At 39.9% G+C, this 19,190-nt stretch overlaps 1 protein-coding gene across 1 annotated transcript in view; it reads left to right on the top strand.

Annotated features, from left to right (window-relative positions):
• Positions 1-19,190, top strand: part of LOC138749851 (tyrosine-protein phosphatase non-receptor type 3-like) — a 204,083-nt gene that overhangs the window by 44,282 nt on the left and 140,611 nt on the right. Inside the window, exon 2 of the mRNA XM_069911805.1 lies at positions 18,027-18,181. Within this exon, the coding sequence (XP_069767906.1) occupies positions 18,044-18,181 (138 nt within the window). The 5' untranslated portion in view covers positions 18,027-18,043. The remainder of the gene's footprint in view (positions 1-18,026; positions 18,182-19,190) is intronic.

Raw genomic sequence — 19,190 nt, 5'->3', positions numbered from 1 at the left:
CCCTTCTTTCCATTCTCATTCCTCTTATTAGACGTCTTCCTCTTAGGTGACAATGGGTGGTCAGCTCCCTGCACATCTGGCAAAGAATTAGCAAAAATTAATGCATCATGATCACTCTCAAAAAACTGAGATTGAAAGTTCCCATAGAAAACTTTCAACACGGCGGGGTACCGAAAGGTAAACTTGTACCCCATTGTCCACAAGACCTCTTTTGCTGAATTAAATTCCTTGCGCCTCTTAATAATCTCCTGACTCGGGTCCGCATAAAAAAACCACTCTACTGCCTTGGATCATTATTGGAATTTGATTTTGTTGAGCCTTCTGGACAGCAACCCGCAAAATCATTTCTCTATCCTGATATCTCAGACAACGAAGTAAAACTGCTCGAGGTGACTGACCCGGATAAGGTTTCTTCCTCAATGCTCTATGTGCTCTATCCAGTTCCAAACCATCTGGGAAAAATTCAACACCCAATACATCTGGGATCCACTTTAAAAAAAATTCACTGGGTCTGAACCCTCAATATCCTCCGGAAGGCCTTCTATTTTCACATTATTACATCGACCTTGATTTTCCAAAGAATAAATCTTCTTCAGCAATTTTCTCTTCTGAATCTCCCATCCTACAAAGGAATCTTGCATTTTTTCTATTTTTTCTCTGTTCCTTCCACTTGGTCTCTACAATCATGAAATGCCCCTTCAATCTTTTTAAAATGATCTTGTACTGTGACCACCACTTTCAGATATCTGTTAACATCAGCTTTAACAACAGTCATCTTTCTTTACAGATGACATTTCTTCACAGATACTATTCATTTTAACTTTCATGTCCATAAATCCTTGATCCATTTGTGAAGACATCTGTGATGACTAATTGTCCATTTGATGAGCAATCCCTTCCAAAATTGTAAAACCTGCTTCAAAACCAGATTCCCCCATTCCTCCTTGAGGCCTACCTTCTTTAACTGCAATGCCTGAAACAAGTTCTTCCTGTCTCCATTCTGACAAAGCAGGACTTCCCTCCTCCTCTTCACCTGCGCTTGTCTGGACCCCCACCAATGCTAGGTCGAGTTGTCAGCTGGGTCCCCCCACAGCCCAGACCCTCTCCAACAAGTCGCGAACTCATTATGCACTGCGCATGCCTGACAATGCCACTGATCGTGCAGGCGCGTCTTCCCACGGGCTTCCGCGCATCTCAGGGCTGCCAGGCACAGTTGCGGGGTCGCGCTGAGTCATCAGAAGATGCCGCTCGGCTGTGTTACCCGCGAGCCTGGCATCACAGGCGTGCGTATTAGAGTTGGCCGGGCGGACAGCGGTGCCGGCGCCATCTTGCGACCGCAAGACAGGCGCTGGCATCATACTTATCCGGCCAGGAGTTCTTTGTGCCTTGGGAGCTGGATCCGTTGACTATGTGGCTTCAGCTTGGTAAGTAGGCCTCAATTCTTCAGCACTCTTGTAAGGTAGTTTCTTTTGTAATTGAGCTTTTGGTTTCTTCACATTAGTAGTCATTTTCTTCCTTCAATCTTCAAACACCTTTAAAAACTCTTTTTAAAACTTTCCAAACTTTTTAATTTGGGCATTAATTATTTCAACTGCGGGGAGGTGGAATTACACGTCTTCTTCCTATGCCATCACGCCACCCCCCCTCCTGACAACATTTTCAAGAGCATAATTGAGTGTCCTGTCTGGCGGCAACATAGATATGGTGGCTATAAATCATCAGACCTTAAGTCAATGCAGAGGATCATTAAAACAACTGAGAAGATTATGGGGTCTCCCTTTCCTTGATGGACTCCATTCACTGGAATGTGTTGCTTAAATAAGGTTCAAAGGATCACTGAAGATCCTTGCCAACTATCATATCTTGACCTACTACTATCAGGAAGGTATGGGAGGGTCAGAACTATGAGGCTGGGAAATAGACTGTCACCTTGAGTCTCTTATAAATGAAACAAGTAAATTATTCCTGAATACTTATACATTTATGTTTGATTTTGTGTATATGTGTGGTTATTATGGGCTGTCTATTCTGTGTATAAGTTGTGGTTTGAAGTCTGGTTGTATGTATACAGTCAGATAATAATAAATTTGAAGAGGCTGCATATGTGGGATCCAATAAAGAAAAGTGAAGGCAGATAAGGGAGGGATGATAGATGCAGCCAGTTGGGAGAGGGGAGAGAAGTCTCCATACTGCGTGGATGATATGAAGATGGAACCAGGTCATTGAGGAGTACAAAACTGTGTGAAATGGGTGGGTAATGGGAAAATCTGCGTGGATCAGATTGAGAGAATAAACACAGGGAGTATAAGCAAATTAAGTGTTCATACCATTTGGTTGGAGACAATCCAGGGAGAATATAAAGGGTTGCTCTGCTCTTTTGGGCTCACCGCAGCAGTTGGGAAGGCTGAAGGCAGACCAGTCAGTCTGAGAATGGAAAGAGGAGTTCAAGCAGCATTCAATCAGGATGTCAAGATGGCCATTGTGAACATATTCTGGGCTTTTGGCAAATTAGTCACCTGGTCTATGTTTGGTCTTTTCAATGTAGAGGTGTGTTGAGAAAGAGGGTCAGGTTCAGTGAGTTCACAGAGCGATGAGTCTGGACACAAGGATTTGTAATCACAAGTAACATTTAATAACACAACAATTTATAAAAGAATGTGGTGAAAATCATAATGGGAATAAAACACACAATTTATAAAAGAGTGTGTTGGAAGATCGTAACGGGAATAAAACACATGCGCACAATTTTAAAAAGCATGGAAGACACTATAAGCAGGGGCTCTGCATACTCACGGACCCAGGATCAGTGGATGTGTGGCTCCATTGCACACTATAAGCAGGGGTTCTACACACACTCCCAGACCTCTGATCAGTGGGAGCGCAGCTCTATTACAGGCTATAAGCAGGGATTCCAAACTCCTGATCAATGGGAGCAGTGGCTCTAATACAAATATGATATATAGCAATACTGCAGCTCGGCTTCAGTGCAATGCACATCTTAACCTGCGACCTTTCCAAAGGAGTGACCTGGCATGGAGCGCTGACCAGGGCTCGGGCAATGAGGCAGAGACAGCAAATGTGCTGTGCACTCATGTTAAATACAGAGTTAATCTGTGCTGCTAGCCAATAAAGATGCTAGATGATTTAAATTAGCCAGCGGCAAAGTGTGCATAAATTATTGACTGAAGCTCAACCTTGACTGACAGGTGATGTGACTTCTGAGTAAGTTTCAGATGGGGAGGATACATGACCACCTGGAATATGGGCAGGGAGGTCATGCCTCCTCCACACATAACATTCCACCCCTCGTAAACCACATCTGGAGTCACAAAGATAACAATCGGTGACTCCATGTACATATTATAACTAGAAAACAAAAAGTGTTTAAAACAGCAATACTAATCAAGGGGATAAATATATACACAAGTTCCTTCCATATGCTGGACAAGATACAGAATCAAATTCAATGACATCCCCATACCAGCACCTTCCCCACCCCCCCCCCCCCCCCACCAATCCACCACTGTGTTACTGATGGAGTGGGGTGCTGTGGGAGCTGCAGTGTCAGGGGAGGGAAGAAAAAAAGGAGTTTGTATCGTTGCTGACTTGTATGTCTGGTTTCTCTGGCATGACTTGCACCCTAACCACCAATGTCTGCGAGAAGTGCAAGGTCATCCATCAGGTGCCAGAGACCACTCTTGGCCTGCGCGTCCCACACCCTGGTCCCTAAGCACAGAGCCCAGATACCTGTCGCTATGCTATCCAGTGGTGGGGCAGGCTGGCAGGAATGCATCCAGCATGTACCTAGAGTGCCCCGCTTTCCTGGGCTATCGTTTGATACCAGGGTACTGTTGCTGCTCGTATTTTCTTCACACGGGCGCCACAAGTGCCTGTGTTGGATCCCTGTAACGATAGCCAGGAGGGGTCAGGACTGAAAGTTCATAAATTTAGTGTTTTTAAATAAAAGTTCCCAAAGTTCCCACTCCAAGAGGTGTTTTCTCTTACTATTAAAGGGAGGGCTAGGGCGACGTTCTTACACATCTATTCAATGACACTTCATTTGTAAACTAACTTTAATGGAACAAAAAGTACAAACTTCCAGGACTATTGTTTGATCAATGACACTCCACCTGCAGACTGTAACATTGAATCTAAAAATTGTTAACTAATTTCCTGACAAAACTTATAAGATATCATTGCTACAGCAGCTCAGGGTGATTGGAAAAAGACAAAAAAAATACAAAAGGTCCATTACAAAGTCCACACTCTTAATGCGAATCACAAAAGATGCAGTTGAATGTCAAATGGTAAGGTTTAGCTGGTGTTGTGCCCACTGTTGTCAGTGGCATTGGTGCTGAAATCACTGATTCGATTGCAGTATTCTGTTGAGATGAGCATTTCGTACACCTTCACATCGAGAAGAGGAATTGCTTGAAGGATAGTTTTGTTGGGGAGGGGCGGGGGAAGAGAGCTCAACAGATAGATTAATCAAGGGCAGCCTCTGATGGGGAGCACCAGAATGGAGGCTCGACCAGATCAGAGTGGGCAGCCCATGGGAAGCTCCACTCCCATGGGGATTACCTTTGCAATGCTCTTTCCAGAGCCCATATATGAGATATCGACAGGGTAATGTTGCCGACCATTCCCTGAAGACTCAAGTGGGAGCTCTTTGTCTGTGTACTCTGATCCCTCCAGGGGGGTAATGGCTTCCCGGACTACCTTCCCAGTTGCCAATCCCGTGAGGAACAAGACCATCCCTCTAAGGTCAGGGTGTGCACCGGTAACTAAATAGCCTGAGAAGGTACCAGTCACCTTCATGCTCCCTGGCCCCAACCAAGTGTCAATTCCCTCCTCTTGCTGGATAGTGGCTTGGACTTTTCTTCAGTCAAGCTGCAAATGAGAGTTAAGGGCTACTTGCATCTGCTGTGTTTCAATTAGCTTGGAAGCTGCTTCCATGATTTTAAATTCTAAATGGCTCATGTAATGATAGTGATCGTGGATGTAAGGCAACTAGCAATGCCTTACTGCTCGATTATACTTGGCTGCCACCATGGGCTGACACAGAGCAGGAGACTCACAGCCTCATGGCATACCTCGTGCTGTTCATATCAACTCTAAAGAACCTTTTCCTTCATCTATGTGTGGTCTAAGAACTCACACATACAAATACAAGATGAAACATGGTGTCAGAAGTGGGATGGAGGAAATTAGAAGGAAATAACTTTAAATGGAAAATCTAAAGTCAGCAAAAGTGAAGAGAAGCGAACACAGTGAAAAATGCAAGAATTACATCCATCAGAGGTACAAGGACTGCCTAAAGAAAGCTCTTGGTGCCTGCCACATTGACCACCGCCAGTGGGCTGATATCACCTCAAACCGCGCATCTTGGCGCCTCACAGTTCGGCGGGCAGCAACCTCCTTTGAAGAAGACCGCAGATTCCACCTCACTGACAAAAGACAAAGGAGGAAAATCCCAACACCCAACCCCAACCAACCAATTTTCCCTTGCAACCGCTGCAACCGTGTCTGCCTGTCCCGCATCGGACTTGTCAGCCACAAACGAACCTGCAGCTGACGTGGACATTATCCTTCCATTAATCTTCGTCCGCGAAGCCAAGCCAAAGAAAGAAGAAAACATCCATCCGTGAAACTTCAGTTGACAGGTAATGTGGCTGAAAATTGGAACAGATTTAAACAGTATTTTGGATTGTATTTAGTGGGATTTGGAGTTGACAAGAAAAGTGATAAAGTGAAAGCTTCAATTTTCTTGCATGTTGTGGGTGATGAAGCCCTAGAGGTGTATAATAACTTCATATTTCCTGCTGAAGGAGACAAAATTAAACTGGAAAAAATAATGGAACAATTTGAGACATACTGCATACCTAAAAGTAACATGGCATTTGAGATGCACAGATTTTTCACATGTGTGCAGAAAATGGAAGAAAGTATTGATCACTGAATTGAGAAACACAAGCAAAATGTGTGAATTTGGTGGACTGACTGACTCGCTGATAAAAGACAGACTTGTGTGTGGTATTCCAGATAATAATCTAAGGGAAAGACTGCTAAGAGAGCAAAATCTGGACCTGGAAAAAGCCAGAGCACATTGTAGAGCTGCAGAAACTGTAAAATTGCAGGAAAAAGAGCTGTTCAGTGAAACTAGCTGCAATGTGGATGCAGTGAGCAAGAACAGACATAAACTGTTTAACAAAAAGCACGCCGAAGTGGAAAGAGAGGTGTGGCCAGCGAACAAAAATGAAAGGGACAATCGAAAGCCATGTCGTCGATGCGGAACACAACACCTACCAAAAAAGTGTCTAGCATATGGTAAAGCATGCTGTATGTGCAACTACAGCAAGCATTATGTCCTTTGCTGTAGGAACCAAGTGCAACAAAGCAAGGTTCGTGTAGTAGATGAAAGGAAGATAGAGGAATTCTATGTAGATGTTATGATTGAAAACAAGAATGAAAACAGAAACTAGATGTTGAGATTAAAAGTGAATGACATATATATTTCAATTAAATTGGATACTGGAGCACAAATTAATGTAATATCAGAGACTGATTTTAAGAAAATTAAACCGAGACCAGAGATGTATGGAACAAAAGTGAAGGGGACAGGATATTCAGGTACCGATATACCAATGCAAGGAGAATGCATGGTTAAAGTGAAACACAAGGACAAAGAGAACATGTTAGTATTCATTGTGGTACCAAAGGATGTACAGGTCATACTAGCTTTAACAATCTGTGAGAAAAACTGAACCTGGTAAAAAGAGTCCTTGTCCTTCAGAGTCTAGGCTGACTTCCAGGAGAACACATGATCAGAGTGGATAAAAGCGTGCCACCAATAATACATCCATGCAGAAATGTTCCATTTGAGCTTCAAAAAGCAACTAAAGGCAGAGTTGGACAGGATGGAAAGCCTGAACGTGATTCAGAAGATAGATGAGCCAACAGAATGGGTGAGTTCACTCATTGTTGTGGACAAAAAGAATGGAAAGCTTAGAAATTTGCCTGGGTCCAAGAGATCTAAATAGAGCAATAAAGAGCCAATACACCACACACCATCTTAACACCAAAAACCTGTGCAGCTTTGAGTGTCCTGTGGATAGACAGCCAAAAATCTCTGTTGTTCCACACTGCTCAGAGTCCTGTCATTAACAAGCTGCTGATCCAGCTCTATATTTAATTAACATCCCTCTGGCAACCTTCCAAACTATTCACCATGCCACTGACTCTTGTGTCATCTGCAAACTTAATAACCCACTCCACTTAGTCATCCAAATCATTTGTACAAATTGCAAGAGAAGGAGCATCAGAACAGATCCTTGCGGACCACCACTGGTCACCGACCTCCATGCAGAATAGGAACCATCTACAACCATCCTCTGCCTTTTCTGGGCAAGCCAGTTCTGTATCCAGGGAGAGGGTGCAGAGGAGATTTGCCTGGATTGGAATCCATGCATCCTTACTTTCTGAAAAACTTGCACAGGGAACCTTGTACAAAATAAGCTTAAATGGTAAATTTTATTTCAAGTCTGAAAAATGATGAGTGTGAAAAATTTTCTTTAGTTTGTGTTTACAAATATCCAGATCTCCTGAGGAAGTCCAAGTCTGACCCAAGGAAGGCTATCTTGGGACCAAAGAGGCAATTCCAAGGAAAGCTAGAAACAGAGTCATATACTCTGTGGCAGGGGTAACAGGCCATAACATCCGACCTGTAACATCTTTGGGTAGGGCAGTGGATGATCGGCAGGAAAAAGAGTAAAAATAAAAGGATCCTCTTCTGGTTGGCTACTGGTTACCAGTGGTGCTCTGCAGGGGTTGGGGTTGTTTGCATTGTATATAAATGATTTGGATTATAGAATAGATGGCTTTGCAGATAATTTTGTGGATGATTCCAAAATAGGTGGTGGGGAGGGTGGTGCTGAAGATACTGAAAGGCTACAGAGAGACTTGGATTAGGCAATGGGCAATGAGGTAGCAGATGAAATAAGAAAGTGTAGAAGAAATAGATGGGCAGACTATTATTTACATAGGGAAAAAAATATCAAAATTCAGAGGTGCAAAGGGATTTAGGAATCCTCATGCAAGATACCCTAAAAATTAACCTCCAGGTTGAGTCGATGGTGAAGAAGGCAAATGCAATGTTGGCATTTATTTCTAGAGAAATAGAATATAAGATCAGGGACGTAATGTTGAGACTCTAAAGCACTGATGGGATCTCACTTGAAGTACAGTGTAGGGGTTTCTTTGAGAAAAGTCATGCTGGAGTTTGAGAGGGTTCAGAGAAGATTTACTGGAGTGATACCAGAATGAAAGGGTTAGCATTTGAGGATTGTTTAACAGTTCTTGGACTGTACTCATTGTACAAAAGGATAAGGGGGGACATCATAGAGGTATTTTGAATGCTGAAAGGCCTGGACTGAGTAGATGTGGCAAAGATGTTTCCCATGTTAGGGAAGTCTTGAACAAGGGGGTACAACTTGAGGATAAGAGCATCGATTTAAAACAGATGAGGAAAACTTTCTTTAGTCAGAGGATTGAGAGTCTGTGGAACATCACAGGTGGCTGTGGAAGTGAGGCCGTTGATGTATTTAAGGCAGAGATTGACAAGCATTTGATTAGAGAGGGCATTAAGGGTTATAGGTGAAAGCCAGGGAGTGGGGCAGAGTGGGAGGATGGATCAGGTCATGATTAGAATGGTGGAGCAGACTCAATAGCCAATATTTGCTCCGATATCTTGTGATCATAAATGGCTGTGGTGCTTCACTACATGATGAGCAAAACACCTTTCATGCTCATTTTGAAAGGGAGAATTCAACTCTACCAATGAGAATCCCTACAGAAGCTGGCAATCTAGTAATATCCATCTCTGAGAACAACATCGGAACATCTTTCAAGATGATGAACCTTGCAAGACATCAGTCTCTAATGGCATACTTGGCAGGATAATGAAAATCTGTGCCAACCAACTAGCCAGAGTGTTATCTTCAATCTCTCATTGCTGCAGTTGGAGGTTCCCACCTGCTTCAAATGGCATCAATAATACGGTGCCAAAGAAGAGCAGAGTGAGCTGCCTCAATGTCTATCAGTCAGCAGCCCTCACATCTACTGTCATGAAATGCTTTGAGGTTGGTCATGGCCAGAATTGACTCATACTGAAGTAAAGACCTTCCTAGACCCACTGGAATTTGCCCATCACCAAATTGTTCCACAGCGGATACAATCTCACTGGCTCTTCACTCAGCCCTGGATCACCGAGACGATAGCAACACATACATCAGGTTGCTTTTCATCACTTATAGCTCAGCTTTCAGCATCATCATCCCCTCAGTACTGGTCAGCAAGCTTCAAAACTGGGCCTCTGCACCTTCCTCTGCAACCTCCTCATCGGAAGATCATTCAGTACAAATAACTATAAACACAGACGCATTCTTAGGCCACTGTTCTACTGTCTCTACACCCACGACTCGACACATTTCAAATGCTATCTGCAAATTTGCCAGTAACACTACGGTTGTTTGCAGAATCATAGATGGCAATGAAGTGTACAGGAGTGAGATACGTAGATCGTCCTGTGGCGTGCATGGGGAGAGACTGCTTCACCTGAGTGTATTTTTCAAAAGTGGCACCTTTTTGAACTGTGGGCCGCCATTGTATCACAGGAGACTGAGCAGTGAGCACACAGTTCAAAAAGATGCCACTTTTGGGGGTCGTGGCAAGATGGCGTAAGGAACAGATGTGCCTTCCAGTCCTCTCCTGACTCTAACTTATTGTTTTGTCTTTAAGTGCTCGTTAAAACTTTTTAAAAAAGTTTATAAATAGTATGAGGTGTTGAATTAATACCTAATGGTACATTTGTTAAAAAAAAGTAAAAAGAAACATCAACAGATTGTCAAAAAATTATATTTTCTGAAATTATCTGAGCCTGCCTGTTTACAAAAACCCACGACTCAGCGTGAAATGGATCCAGGAAAACAAGCGAAGAATTCGGCCTTGGAGCTCCGTTCTGATTCCGTAAGTCTTTCTGAAGGTCGTTTTCAGCTGCCTTTAGAACAAAGGGCTGGCCGGATGCCAGTATTTCAAACAATGTCTACTGAGACTTTGACTGCTGAATTAGCTGGGGCGCCACCAGTTGGAGAGTTAAAGAGTTGTTATTTGACAGCTATACCATCAGTTACAACAGCTCTTCCAGATACTGACGTAACAAAGCTTTTAAAGGAGGTTTGGATCAAAGATAACCCTGATCATCAGCCTCCTGATTCTTCTGGGGGGTCTGTGGCAGGGGCTCTTACACGGAGTCAAACTGCAAGAAAAGCTACTAAATTAAAAGAAGGGATAGAAGGTCCTCTGATTCCACAAGAACAGCAGGATCCCACTATGTCTGGATCTACTGCTGTTGATATACTTTTCAAGAGTCTTGAACATAAGATATTTTCTTCAATGATGCATTTAGGTGATTCTATGATTAATCTTATTTCTAAGATTAATGCATTGGTGGATGTCAATACTCAACAGATGGCTGATTATGGAGCTTTTAAAGTCGAAACTATTGAAAGACTTGAGATGTGTGATCAAGGATTATCTGATGTACAAGATCAATTGCAAGATGTGAATAAAACAATTGAAACGCTACAAATTCAGAATAAAAATTTAGCAAAAAAGGTTGATTATTTGGAGAACCAATCTAGATGGAATAATGTGAAAATTGTCGGCTTTCCAGAAGGCATAGAAGGGCCAGATCCAAGAAAATTTTTTACTGAATGGATTCCACAAGTGTTGGGACAAGATAAGTTTCCTGAAGGTTTAATATTGGAACAGGCTCATAGAGCTTTGAAAAGGAGACCTTTTTCAGGACAGAATCCAAGACCTGTTTTGGTTCGCTGTTTAAATTTCTGTGATAGAGAGACCATTTTACGTATGGCTATTAGAAATGCACAGCAAAACATATCTCCTTTGATGGTTCAGAGTAATCGTGTTTTCTTCTATCCGGATTTGAGTCAGGAAATTATGTTTCAACGACGTGAATTTAATTCTGTGAAAGAATTATTGTGGAAAAAAGGGTATAAGGCAACATTTAGATACCCTGCAGTACTGAAGATTTTTCAGGATGGATATCAACCAAAGTTCTTTGATAATCCTAAAGAAGCTATGGATTTTGCTCAGTCTTTACCAATTACGCAATTCCAGGAACGACGTAGTCCTCCACGGTCTCCAAAGAGGGCAGAGCTGCAAGAAGGGAATCTGATTTCTGGAAGAAATGGAAGAAACGGTGGTCGCAATGGCAAAGTTGATTAAAAGAAAATTTTTTTTAAAAAAATTATTATTTTTTGTTGAGAAGATTTTAAATAGTGATGGGAGTTGGGAGAGGGAACTGGGTGGGCACCAAATTCCAGAAGTCATCAGCTGCGTGTGAGTTATCTCACACCCAATATTTTGGGGGAGTTACCGCATTAGGTGGTTTAAACAGGAGCAGGTAATTGTGACCTCCGACCTGTTTTTTTTTTCTTTTTAATTTTTGGGTTAGGGAGTGAAGCTTTTTTTTTATTATCTTTTTAAAATAATTAATTTATATATATATTTCACGGTGGCCAGTGGAGAGCTCGCCATATAATACGATCTTGGGAAGGCAATGGTCCTCCATTCTGGAGACGTGAGCCACCCAGCGCAGCTGGATCTTCAGCAGCGTGGACTCGATGCTGTCGACCTCTGCCATCTCGAGTACTTCGACGTTAGGGATGAAAGCGCTCCAATGAATGTTGAGGATGGAGCGGAGACAACGCTGGTGGAAGCGTTCTAGGAGCCGTAGGTGATGCCGGTAGAGGACCCATGATTCGAAGCAGAACAGGAGTGTGGGTATGACAACGGCTCTGTATACGCTTATCTTTGTGAGGTTTTTCAGTTGGTTGTTTTTCCAGACTCTTTTGTGTAGTCTTCCAAAAGCGCTATTTGCCTTGGCGAGTCTGTTGTCTATCTCGTTATATATTTATATTTATAAGCTCACACCAAGACACAAGAGAAACTTGTCCGTGAACTACTCTTTGCAGACAATGCCGCTTTAGTTGCCCATTCAGAGCCAGCTCTTCAGCGCTTGACGTCCTGTTTTGCGGAAACTGCCAAAATGTTTGGCCTGGAAGTCAGCCTGAAGAAAACGGAGGTCCTCCATCAGCCAGCTCCCCACCATGACTACCAGCCCCCCCACATCTCCATCGGGCACACAAAACTCAAAACGGTCAACCAGTTTACCTATCTCGGCTGCACCATTTCATCAGATGCAAGGATGGACAACGAGATAGACAACAGACTCTCCAAGGCAAATAGCGCCTTTGGAAGACTACACAAAAGAGTCTGGAAAAACAACCAACTGAAAAACCTCACAAAGATTAGCGTATACAGAGCCGTTGTCATACCCACACTCCTGTTCGGCTCCGAATCATGGGTCCTCTACCGGCATCACCTACGGCTCCTAGAACGCTTCCACCAGCGTTGTCTCCACTCCATCCTCAACATTCATTGGAGCGACTTCATCCCTAACATCGAAGTACTCGAGATGGCAGAGGCCGACAGCATCGAGTCCACGCTGCTGAAGATCCAGCTGCGCTGGGTGGGTCACGTCTCCAGAATGGAGGACCATCGCCTTCCCAAGATCGTGTTATATGGCGAGCTCTCCACTGGCCACCGTGACAGAGGTGCACCAAAGAAGAGGTACAAGGACTGCCTAAAGAAATCTCTTGGTGCCTGCCACATTGACCACCGCCAGTGGGCTGATATCGCATCAAACCGTGCATCTTGGCGCCTCACAGTTCGGCGGGCAGCAACCTCCTTTGAAGAAGACCGCAGAGCCCACCTCACTGACAAAAGACAAAGGAGAGAAAACCCAACACCCAACCCCAACCAACCATTTTTCCGCTGCAACCGTGTCTGCCTGTTCCGCATCGGACTTGTCAGCCACAATCGAGCCTGCAGCTGACGTGTACTTTTACCCCCTCCATAAATCTTCGTCCGCGAAGCCAAGCCAAAGAGAAGATATATATATATATATATAAATAAAACTTTTTTTTTAGTTTTTGGTTGTAATTTCAAAGGGAATTAAGGGTTTTTTCTTTTTTTGGGGGGGTTTCTTTTTTTTCTCTCTTTCTTTTCCTTTTTTTGTTTGTTTCTTGTTGTTGTGTTTTATTGAGTGTAAGAAATGTCTAAATTGAAGTTTGCTTCTCTTAATGTTCAGGGTTTAAATAATCCTATTAAGCGTAAGAAAGTACTTGCTTATTTAAAATAATTAAAAGTTGATGTTGCTTTTTTACAGGAAACTCTTTTAACAGATAAGGAACATTAGAAAAACAGCAAATTGAAATTTTTATTGGTATTAACTGTAATTCTGTTTCTAGTCATTTTGTTTTATGGGATGCAATGAAAGCTTTTTTGCGAGGCCAAATTATCAGTTATGCCTCTAAAGTAAAGAAGGAGAGAATTAAAGAGATTGAAGACTTAGAGGAAAAGATAACTGCTACTGAAAAAGAATTTCAAAAACATGCTACCGAAACGCAAAAGAATCAGTTAACTAATTTAAAATTTAAATATAATGAATTACAAACATATCGGTTTGAATGTTTAATGAATCGAACTAAGCATAAGTTTTATGAATGGGGTGAGAAAGCTCATAAAGTTTTGTCATGGCATTTCAAAAAGGAACAATTATCTAGGATTATACCAGCGATTAGAAAAAAATCAGGTATTACTTTTAATCAAAAGGAGATTAATGAGGAATTTTGTAATTTCTATAAACAATTGTATACTTCGGAATGTATAGTTGTAACTGGAGACGCAATAGATTCTTTTTTGGAAAATATTAACTTGCCACAATTGAATCAAGAAGACAGACAAGAGTTAGATAAACCTTTTACAGAAGATGAAATAGAAAGGGCAATAAGAGACATGCCGAATGGAAAGGCACCTGGTGAAGATGGGTTTTCTATAGAGTTTTATAAAGTTTTTTATGCTGATGTATCTTCTATTTATAAGGATGTATTACAACAAACTTACAATACTTTTCAATTACCTGAGTCTTGTTCTAACGCAATAATTATGGTTATACCAAAAAAAGATAAAGACCCTTTACAGGTTTCTTCTTATAGACCAATTTCATTGTTAAATGTAGATTATAAAATTGTAGCTAAAATTATGGCTAATAGATTAGCTCAATATCTGCCTAAAATTATACATGGTGATCAAACGGGATTTATAAAAAACAGGTATGCGTCAGATAATATTTTACGGTTAATAACCTTGATAAATAAATCTAAATTTCAGTTGAATTATCCAATAGTGATTTCATTGGATGCAGAAAAGGCTTTTGATAGAGTGGAATGGAAGTTTCTGTTCAAAGTACTTGAGAAATTTTGTTTTGGTTCTTCATTTATTGGGTTGATAAAGGCTTTATATAATAGCCTGAAGGCTAGAATTGCTGTTACTGGCCAAATTTCAGAATCTTTTAGTTTGACAAGATCTACTAGACAAGGATGTCTGTTGTCACCTGCTTTATTTGCTATAGTTATTGAACCTTTAGCACAATCAATACGTCAAAATGAAAATGTTAAAGGTATGAGAGTTCTGAATGAGGATTATAAGATTAATTTATTTGCTGATGATGTTTTATTATATTTGGTGGATCTGGATATTTCTTTACCTGCAATTCAAGAATGTTTAGAAATTTATGGCCAATTATCTGGTTACAAAGTAAATTGGGCTAAAAGTGAAATTTTACCAATTTATAAAGGTGATTATTCAGTATGTAAAAATATTACAAATTTGAAGTGGACTACACAAATTAAATATTTAGGAATTAATGTTAATATGGAATTTCAAGAATTATATTCAATTAATTATTTTCCTTTAATAAAAAGGATTAAATTAGATTTGATTAGGTGGAGGGATCTACCTTTGGGTTTACTAGGGAGGATTAATACCATAAAAATGAATATTTTTCCTAGAATACAATATTTGTTTCAATCAATTCCTTATTTAAAAAAAAAAGTTTTTTTAAGGATTTATATAAAGTGATTAGAGAATTCTTATGGAAGGGAAAATTTCCGAGAGTAGCAATGAGAAAATTGATGTGGGATTTTCAATTTGGAGGTTTAAGATTACCGAATTTTCAGCATTATTATGAAGCAGCTCAATTCAAATTTCTTAGTGCATTAATGAATATGGACGACCCACCTAGTTGGGTAAAGATAGAAATGGCGGTTATTTTAGAAAAATTTCCTCATGAGTTTTTGTTTCGATGGAATAAAAATTTATTACGAACTTATGATGTGCCAATATTGAAACATTTATTGAATTTATGGACAAGTAAACTTAAAAAATTGGGACTTAAAAATATATATTCTGGAAGATTGCCATTATATAATAATCAACTTGTTCCTTTTACGGTCTCCAATGCCACTTTGAAACAATGGGAAAAGAAGGGAATAAAAAATTTATCTGATTGTTTTTCTGAGGGTTGTTTTTGTTCCTTTGACGAATTACAAAGGAAATATGGTATTAGTGCAAATTCTATATTTGTATATTATCAATTAAGATCTTTTGTAAAACAGTTATGTGGTCGACATATGATTTTATTGCCTGAATCTAGTTTTGAAGAATATGTACTTTCAATACCAAAAAATGGATATATATCTGATTTGTATTGTATTGTACAAGAAATTGATAGTAAGAAAGACTGGGATAAAGATAAGTTGAAATGGGAAAAAGATTTAGGACATAAAATAGCTGAAGAAGCTTGGATGGAAATTTGTCAGAATAGTATTCGGAAATTAATTAATGCTAGACTAGCGATGATTAATTACAATTTCATTCATCAGCTATATTTAACGCCGGAGAAATTAAAAAAAATTGGTTTTAGTAAGTTGGATTCTTGTTTTCGTTGTGATCAGACGGCCAATACTTTTTTGCATACTGTTTGGCTTTGTGATCGATTGCAACAGTTTTGGAAAGGTATTCAATCTGTTTTTAACAGTTTATATAATATCCATCTTGTATTAGATCCCGATATATTTTTATTAGGGAACATGCAATCATTAATCGATTTAAGTTTAGAGGATTATCAGATTTCATTTATTTATTTAGCTTTAGTTGTGGCTAAGAAATGTATAGCACTTACTTGGAAAGATAGAAATATATTAACTTTAGATAAGTGGTATTTGGAAATGAAATTTTCTTTGACTATGGAAAGGATATCTTTTTCAATTCAGGATAAGATGTCTTTTTATAAGTTAAAGTGGACTCCGTTTGCTAATTATATGCATTTAAGTTTGATTTAAATATATGTTTAAGTGTGATATTTTAGTATTGACAATTTTTTTTGTTGTTGTTGTTAGAATTTTTTTAGGTTAAGTTTTATCTCTTTTTTGTAAGTGGGTATTTTATTAACTCTTCACTCTTTATTTTGGGGGGAGGGTTGGACTAATTTTAAGTTAGACTATTAATATTGAGTTACAATTAACGGAGGGTTATTTTGTGTAGTTTTCTGATGTAATATTGTAATCATACCTTTTTAAATGTTTTTCTATTTTTCTTTAAATGTAATTCTTTATTGTATTCATGTTATAAAATTTTAAATAAAGTCTTAAAAAAAAAGGTGCCTCTTTTGAAAAATATACTCCAGGGGAGCAGTCTGCTGCTGGCATCAGGGGAGGAATAGCTCTGAAGGTATTTATTTCTCCTTGGGTTTCAAAATTTTAATAAGTTAGTGATAAAAGGTGTAAGTGTGATTTTAAAAAATTATATAAAGTTGGAAGGGCAGGCAGAACATCAAATTATTGGCTACCCGTGAATTTTGTGTTATCCATCCTCCTCCTCCCCCCCACCCCCGGTCTAACAATGCCAAAAAATCAGTGTTGTCTGCCATTCAACCACTGACTCACTATCTGTTAAGTGTCGTGGTGCCTTTTTATTATGTTGGAATCTAACTGCACCCCTGGGATCATCTAGTTGATTGGTGTCACAACAACAACCTTGAACTCAATATGAGTAGACCTGAGGAACTGATTGTTAACTTCAGGAAGGGGAAACCAGGAGAACACAAACCAGTCCTCAAGGGGTCAACAGTGGAGAAAGTAAAGAACTTCAAATTCCTGAGTGTCATATTCTTGTTGGTCCAAGGTTCATGTTGTTCTAATAATGAAGTCTTGCCAGTGGCTACACTTTATTAGGAGTTTGAAGAGATTTGATATGTCACCAAAGATCTTGCAAATTTCTATACTGTGGAGAGCAATTATGCTTCTGGTGCATAATTGTATTCAACACTGAGCTGAAGTCAATAAACAACAGCTGCTCAAGAGGGATTTATTTCTAGGTGGGTCAGAGTAGAGTGGAGGGATAAGGCCATAGCATCATCAGTGGAGCAGTTCCATCTGTAGGCAAATTGAAATGGGTCCAGTATCTCTGGAAGGCGAGCTTTTATGCATCTCATCACCAGATGCTCGAAACATTTCATAATGGTGGAGGTCAGTGCCACGAGGCAGTAGTCATTAAGGCCTGTTACTGTCGCCCTCTTTGGGACCAGGTTAATGATATACAAAAGAACATTTGTTTAGAAATTTTATAACTGATGGTGATCACTTTCACTCCATGTTTCATCATCTCTGGCCATTGTCCACTTGTTCTGCTTAACTTGAATACTTAGTATTTTGGTGTCCAGCATTGATTTCAAAAATTAATTTTATTTACAACGTGAACGATTTCTCATTCTTGAACCTGAAGATGAGACTGTTGGCTTAAAAAACAATTCTCAATTTGTGCACTTGTCCTAACTCCTATTGCAAAACCATGTCTAATTTAGATTTGAACCTTAATTTTACAGCTTTAGTGTTTTTTTTTAATCCTTTCAGAGGATTGGAGTAAGCAACAATGACATTTCGGTGTTAATTTACATGAACAGCAAGATAGGATTGCATATTCTAAATTGACTTCATTGGATCAAATTTTGATTTTATATTAACGTTGTTAATATTCACATTTAGATAGCGGAGGTGTAGTGATGACATTACGATTTCGTGTGCTTGGAGGGAAGGCAAGCCATATGCGTGTTCTGGAGATGCCAAGAGACAAACATCGATCAGTGGTTGTCTGCAATGTTCACTTCCTGGATGGTAGCATGCAGGGTTTCAAAGTCAATGTGAGTATCTGATGCAGGGACGTTATCTGAAGCCTTCACCCCAACAAATGCTGTTCTGTGCGCTCATCTCCAGAGCATTTGTTTTGTACTAATTCCCAGTATCTGCATTCTCTTGTCTGTTTTGTGTCATGATTACAGAAAAATTGCTAGCTTACTTTGAATATATTACAAAACTACAAATTTGACAGAAAAATAGTATAACTTGAGAACATTATGAAGTGAATCATTATTAATTTTTGTTGAAGACTTGAGCAACTGTCATTTCAGTTACAGGAGAGAAGCCAAAACAATTTTTTTCTCCGATTCTTACAAAGAACATAAAAACTATAGCACAGTACAGGCCCTTTGACCCTTCATGTTGTGCTGACCTACATATTCCTATCAAAAAAATAACTAAATGCTCCCTACCTCAAAACCCACTATTTTTCTTCCATCCATGTGCCTGTCTAGGAGTCTCTTAAATGCCCCTAATGCTTCAGCCTCCACCACCACCCCTGGAAAAGCATTCCAGGCAGCCACAACTCCCTGTGTGTTTAAAAAAAAATACAAAAAAAACCTTACCACTGATATCTCCCCTGAACTTCCCTCCCTTCATCTTGTACAGATGTCCTCTGGTGTTTTCTACTCCTGCCCCTGGGAAAAAAGATGCTGGCTGTATACCTTGTATGAAGACTATAATGTAGTCATTCTGTCAAAAGTTCATACTAAATTTGGAAATGTTTCCTGCAGAATGAAGGAACCTTGATGCCTACTCTTTGGTTCAATATATTCATTTTAAAATTGTGGCAAAAACTCTTGAATTATTTAAAACAAACCTTGACAGTCAGTATGTGTAAAAAGTTCATTGTCATATACATGAGTACAATGTACAGTGGAATTGGGATTTTCACTTGCTGCAGCCATCTAGGTCAATAAGATATACCAACAACAGTAGTGCAAATTAAATTACCATAACATGCCATAAGACAGAAAAAGAGATAATAAATATAAAGTGATAGATTTAATATTT

The sequence above is a fragment of the Narcine bancroftii genome, chromosome 1 (assembly GCF_036971445.1).
Source record: "Narcine bancroftii isolate sNarBan1 chromosome 1, sNarBan1.hap1, whole genome shotgun sequence".
NCBI classification, from domain to species: Eukaryota; Metazoa; Chordata; class Chondrichthyes; order Torpediniformes; family Narcinidae; genus Narcine; species Narcine bancroftii.
Note: the sequence above shows the minus strand (reverse complement) of the source record. Positions and strands in the feature narration are given on the sequence as shown.